Source organism: Rhinopithecus bieti, unplaced genomic scaffold, assembly GCF_001698545.2.
Source record: "Rhinopithecus bieti isolate Rb0 unplaced genomic scaffold, ASM169854v2 scaffold_9876, whole genome shotgun sequence".
Classification (NCBI taxonomy): domain Eukaryota; kingdom Metazoa; phylum Chordata; class Mammalia; order Primates; family Cercopithecidae; genus Rhinopithecus; species Rhinopithecus bieti.
The window spans coordinates 341,078-347,442 of NW_016806295.1; the positions used below are offsets into that span (position 1 = coordinate 341,078).

The window sequence follows — 6,365 nt, forward strand, 5'->3', positions numbered from 1 at the left end:
GGTGGGGTGGGGTGGCGGCGGGCGGGAACGGGACAAGGCCTGCGGCAGTGCAGGAACCCAGCTGGGGCACCCTGACCCTCTGGCCATGCCCTTCTGCTCCTGTGCAGGGGACAGCAGAGGGGAGCTCGGGGACTGACATCCCAAAGGCCTGGTCCCCTCCTTGCTCTCGCAGCCAGTCCTTGCTCTAGGACAGCGACCCATGTCTGCAGCCCGACCCAGCCCACCCACAGAGCCCGGCGTCCCAGAGCTGCTGGGGGGCACGGTGGTCGGGAAGTGAGTGGTTGGGCAGTCCTCCGCAGGGCTGCTGCCAGATCTCAGCCTCGGAGGTTTCCCTGAAACAGAGCCAACGCCCGCAAAGACCTGGGCAGACCGCAGGGGCCAGGGGATCAGGGGACCGGGTCCCTCATTAGAGTCAGAAAAATGCTCCCAGGAGGACGCCAGGCTGCTGAGGCCTGTGGCTGACACCAGGGGGCAGGGCGGGGCGGCGGGGACAGCGGCCGGAGGAGGGAGCCGCCCAGACCCAGCCCGGGGGCGAACGAAGGGCGGGCGTGGTGGGCGCCTGCTAGCTCCGGCTTGCGGTGTTGCGCCTTTGCGACATCGCTCGGGGAGGGGAGAGCCCCGGGCCCGGCCGCCCCGCGCCGTGGCCGGGAAGGGGGACACAGCGCACGCGTGCGGCGCCCGACGGCGTCTCCCAGCACGCCCGATCCCCCGTGCAGGCGGCGGCCCGGCCCCTTTCCAAGCACAACAGCGGCCCCGCCGCGGCCCCGCGCTGACCCACTTTCCCTCCCGCCTCCTCGGCCCGAGGCCGAGAATCCAGCGGCCGCCGCCAAGCAGGTGCGAGCCGTCGGGCGGGGCGCGCGGGCGGCGGAGAGGATGGGCCCCTGAACCACCCCGAGCGCCCCACCACAGCTTCCCGGGGCGAGCCAGGTTTCCGGGGCGGGGACCGCGAGGAGGAGGAGGAGGGCACGGCGGGGGAACGGGAGGGAGAGGACCCGGGACGGGGTGGGGCAGAGGAAGGGGGGAAAGGAAGGCAGAGAGATGGGGGGAAAGAAAGGAGGGGTGCGGGAAAGGAGGAGGGGAAGGAGTCCTGGGAGGGGGAGGAGGGGTGCGGGACACAAGGCCGAGGGGGAGGCGGAGGGAAACCGCACCCCTGCCTCTTTCCTGGGCCGTGGCCAGCGGGGGAGGAAATGTTGAAATGGGCGAAGTGCACATCCGCCCCCAGGCCTAAGGGGTCTAGAGCTCAGGCTGCACCGACGCCGCCCTTCCCAGCCCTTCCTGCCTGACCTCTGCCACCGATGGGCGAGCCCCGTTGCTGGGAGGCGGTTCACTACGGAGCCTGGACCCTCCTCCAAGTTCAGCCCGCCGGAGGCGTGTGCACTTTCAGATGAGGGCACTTGTTCACCGAATGACCGTGCGTACTTAGGGAGACATCTGGCCCCAGAACCTCGAGGAGCAGGGTAGCTAATGCCGTGGCCTGGCACTGGGAAGCGCCGGTCCTCCGTCCCTTTCCCTGCTCCTGGGCACCCCAGGCCCCTTGGGGCGTTCTTACACTGCCTGAGGCAGACCTGGAAGAGTTCCCTGAGCCAGAGCCAGGGCAGGGGCTTTGCCTGCTTCGTCCTTGTTCACCCCTGTGCGTAGCTACTACCTATTACCTACCCACCTGTCGACAAGTGTCAGTGACTGATACAGGGGAGTCACAGTAATTCACACATCTATCACAAAGGGACATGGATACTCACACTTTCTTTTTTTTTTTTTTTTTTTGAGACGGAGTCTTGCTCTGCCGCCCAGGCTGGAGTGCAGTGGCCGGATATCAGCTCACTGCAAGCTCCGCCTCCCGGGTTCCTGCCATTCTCCTGCCTCAGCCTCCCGAGTAGCTGGGACTACAGGCGCCCGCCTCGTCGCCCGGCTAGTTTGTTTGTTTGTTTTATATTTTTAGTAGAGACGGGGTTTCACCGTATTAGCCAGGGTGGTCTCGATCTCCTGACCTCGTGATCCGCCCGTCTCGGCCTCCCAAAGTGCTGGGATTACAGGCTTGAGCCACCGCGCCGGGCCTCACACTTCCTTCTTACCCCTACTTCCAGGCAGCCATTGTTAATGGGTGCGTGTGTACAGTGCTGGGCACATACCAACATGCCCGGATGTGTGTTGACATGCTTTGTATAGAAGAAACGGGGCCAGGATATCATAAAAAGAGCTAATGGGTAATGAGTATTCATCAAATGCCAAGCTCTTGGTCTGAGCACTTCGCAAATATTAATTTAATCATCACGAACCTCAGCAAAGTTTATTACTATTACTCGAATTTTTCAGATGAGGAGCCTGCGGCACAGAGAGGTTAAGTAGCCTGCCCAGGATCACACAGCTACTAAGAACTGAAGTCAGGATTTGAGCCTGACTCCAGAGCTCATAAGGGTAACAATGAGGCCTCCCACTTTTCTATGCGTATTATTCCACGAATTACTGTTTCCACTAAGAATATGTTCTTTTCTGCAACCAATGGAAGATTCCTAGAAGAATCTAGAAGATTCTTAAAAACTGCTGGCTATGTGGGTTTGAGATTTTTTTTTTTTCTGAGATGGAGTCTAGCTCTACTGCCCAGGCTGGAGTACAGTGGCATGATCTCAGCTCACTGCAACCTCCGCCTCCTGGGTTCAAGCGGTTCTCCTGCCTCAGCCTCCTGAATATCTGGGATTACAGGCACCTGCCACTATGCCCAGCTAATTTTTGTATTTTAAGTAGAGATGGGGTTTCACTGTGTTGGCCACGCTGGTCTCGAACTCCTGAACTTGTGGTCCACCCACCTAGGCCTCCCAAAGTTCTAGGATTACAAGTGTGAGCCACCACGCCCGGCCGTGTGTTTGAGATTTCTAGAGACATTAGTAAAGCCCTCCAAAACAGTGGGGACCTTACAGCAGTCTGCAGGTTCAAGCTCCATACTGGACTCCCACCTCCCCAACCCCACCCCGCCCCACCAGAAAAGGACCCTCCATCCCCTTCAGGTCATAGAGTGAGGAAGAGGGAAGCCTCAACAGGCCCATATGGCCCTGGTAATGGGCATGGTGACATTTGGGCAGAGAACCCCAGGGCCCTGCATCTGCAGACCTGGGACAAGCAGAGAATACCCAATGGGGGTGCTAGTGGCATTGCCTGGCCGTGGCTCTGTCCAGCTGTGGCATCATGTCCCATGGGCAAAGTGTCCGAGCAAGGCTGCTTCTGCCATTGACCTAGGGAGGCCTCATGACACCTGCTCATTGTCTAAGCCTGTTCTTCCTGCATCCTCAAGATTCTGAGTGCCCTCCAAATAAGATCTCCAAAATAAGATCTTTTTCTGTAGTTGTCACTGTGGGTTAAGAACCCTCCTGTCTGATACATACAACTGATTGCAAACTTTTAATTTTGCCAATCTGATAAGCAAAAAAAAAAAAAATTCACGGATTTAGTTTACATTTCTTTTTTAATAGGGAGGTTGGGAAGAGACTTCTTGCTTTGCTCACGCCTGTAATCCCAGCACTTTGGGAGGCTAAGGTAGGAACATCCCTTGAACTCAGGAATTCAAGCCAACCTGGGCAACATAGCAAGACTTCATCTCTACTAAAGGAAAAAACAATCCATTTTCCTCTTCTTCCAGCCCAACAGATCTGTGGCTGGGCAGCAGCTGTTGAGCTCCACTACATCTCCTGCCTGCTTTGCAGTTAGGCTTGTCCATAGGACCAAGTTCTCAGCGACAGAGTAAGAGCAGGCCTGTGATAGGAGGCTCTTCTGTACCTGGGCCTCCAAGCTGCCTAGAATCTGGCTGTGGCAGTGCCCTAGGGGAGGTGAGCAGCGGGAGAGAAGGGTCCTGGGGTTTTGGGGGACCAGGAGGAGCAGAGCTGCTGCTCAGCCCAGACCTATAACCTGAGAAAGTAAGAGTGAGGGCTCATTTTATGTGTTAACTTAAATATCTGGCCACATTGCTCAGATATTTGATTAGACACTATTCTAGATGTTTTTATGGAGGTATTTATTGATTGATTTATTGATTGATTGAGACAGAGTCTCACTCTGTTGTCCCGGCTAGAGTGCAGTGGCACAATCTTAGCTCACTGCAACCTCTGCCTCCCAGGTTCAAGCGATTCTCGTGCCTCAGCCTCCCAAGTAGCTGGGATTACAGGCATGTGCCACCATGCCCTGCTAATTTTTGTATTTTTAGTAGAGATGGGGTTTCACCATGTTGGCCAGGTTGGTCTCCTGACCTCAAGTGATCTGTCCGCCTCGGCCTCCCAAAGTGCCGGAATTACAGGCCTGAGCTACCACACCTGGCAAAAGTATTTTTTAAGATAAGATTAACCTTTAAATCAGAAGATTTTGAGTAAAGCAGATTATTCTCCACAATGCGGGCAGATCTCATCCCATCAGTTGAAGACCTTAAGAGAAAAGAGACTGACCTGCTCCGAGCAAGGAGGAATTCTGCTAGCAGACTGCTCGTGAACTCCAACTTGGAATATCAGTCTCCAGCCTACCAGCTTACTCTGCAGATTTTGGATTTACCAAGCCTCCACAATTGCAGAAGCCAATTCCTTAAAATAAATCCCTTAAAACAGTTCCCTAAAATAAATTCTTCAAAATTCCTTAAAATAAATATGTGTGCATGTGTGTGTCTGTGTATATATATATCCTATGTAATGTCTAATATAGATCTATAATATATATTAGATAAATATACACATATTTTTCATATATATGTGTGTGTGTGTGTGTATGTTTCTCCTATTGGTTCTGTTCTCTGGAGAACCTGACTAATACTGAAACAGATCTGTTTTTTCATCTACCCTCTGTATCATCGGGTCTCTTTGTTAGAACAGGTGAGCCTTACCCTAACTAATTCAGAGGTGGATTCGTTTTCATGCATGTAGCTACTTCTTGTTTAGCTTCTATTATCTGCCTGTATTTTAAGGTTCTTTGTCTTCATATGACTCCAGGAATGTTATATATTAAGTATATTAACCTTTTGACTATTATATGTGTTGCAAACATCTTCTTGCAGTCAGTCACTTGTCTCTTTATTTTATTTGGAGTGGCTTTCGACCTAGAGCAGTGGTCCCCAAACCCAGGGCCACAGACTGTTCTCTGTCTGTGGTTTGTTAAGAACCAAGTTACATAGCGATGAGTGGCAGGCGCGGGAGCATGACTGCTTGAGCGCCGCCTCCTGTCAGATCAGCAGTGGAATTAGATTCTCATAGGAGCACAAACCCAACTGTGAACTGTGCGTGTGAGGGATCTAGGTTGCGCCCTCCTTATGAGACTCTAATACCTGATGATCTGAGGTGGAACAGGTTCATCCTGAAACCATCCCCACCTCAGTCCGGGCCTGTGGAAAAATTGTCTTCCACGAAACCGGTCCCTGGTGCCAAAAAGGCTGGGGACTGCTGACCTAGAAGATATATTAGTTATGACTCTTGGTGCATACTCGTGACAGAAATCCCGCTCAGCCTAGTATAATGCAGAGGACAGTTCACTGAGCAACTCAAAAATTGCCACCCTTATAATATTGAAGCTTCCCACAGGAAACATAACACATCTCTCAATGTGTGTCCTTTAATACGATTAAAAACGTGTCTTCACACAGGTTCTCCAGAACCTTGGTTATGCCTATGCCTGGATTATTTGTGATTGTTGTTGGCTGTGCAGAAGCCTCTCCTGTTGGTTATTTATGGGTATCTATGGAAAGTACCGGCTTTTGTGCGTCTGCTCTGTGCCCACTCGCCATCTGACTGGCTTTTATATTTTATTGACGCTTCAGAGGATATGAATTATGCTGATTTTAATGTCTTCTCCTGACTCCTGCATTATTATCCTGTTTTCTCCAGGGTTCTGTCTACTTCTTCTGCAGGCTGTTGGTTTCCTTCAAATGTCGGGGTTCTTGATTGTCCGATCCCATTTGTAAATGAGTGCCCAGACAGTGGTTCTCAAAGTGAGATCCACGGACGCGTGGGTTCTTAAGACTCTTTCTGGGTGTCTGCAAAGCCAAAACTATTTAATAGGAATAAAAAAGACTTTTTTTTTTTTTTTCTGATGGGTGTTCAGGTGCTCGCTTCAGCAGCACATATACAAATGGGTGTTCAGTGGAGTTTTCCAGAGTCTACGTGATGTGTATTATCACTACAGCTTGAAAGAAGAAGGAGGTATGAAAATCCAGCTGTTAAGTCAGGAAACAACAGGTGCTGGAGAGGATGTGGAGAAATAGGAACACTTTTACACTGTTGGTGGGATTGTAAACTAGTTCAACCATTATGGAAAACAGTATGGCGATTCCTCAAGGATCTAGAACTAGAAGTACCATATGACCCAGCCATCCCACTACTGGGTATATACCCAAAGGATTA

At 52.0% G+C, this 6,365-nt stretch overlaps 1 protein-coding gene and 1 long non-coding RNA gene across 2 annotated transcripts in view; one reads left to right on the forward strand and one right to left on the reverse strand.

Moving 5' to 3' along the window:
- LOC108531789 (translation initiation factor IF-2-like) overlaps positions 1 to 4,133 on the forward strand; it is a 14,459-nt gene extending 10,326 nt beyond the window's left edge. The window contains exons 2-3 of the mRNA XM_017875401.1: positions 279 to 927; positions 3,632 to 4,133. Of these exons, the coding sequence (XP_017730890.1) occupies positions 279 to 927; positions 3,632 to 3,665 (683 nt within the window). The 3' untranslated portion in view covers positions 3,666 to 4,133. The remainder of the gene's footprint in view (positions 1 to 278; positions 928 to 3,631) is intronic.
- Positions 3,891 to 6,365, reverse strand: part of LINC03034 (long intergenic non-protein coding RNA 3034) — an 11,585-nt gene continuing 9,110 nt past the window's right edge. The window contains exon 4 of the long non-coding RNA XR_014485092.1: positions 3,891 to 3,897. This is a non-coding gene — a long non-coding RNA (long intergenic non-protein coding RNA 3034). The remainder of the gene's footprint in view (positions 3,898 to 6,365) is intronic.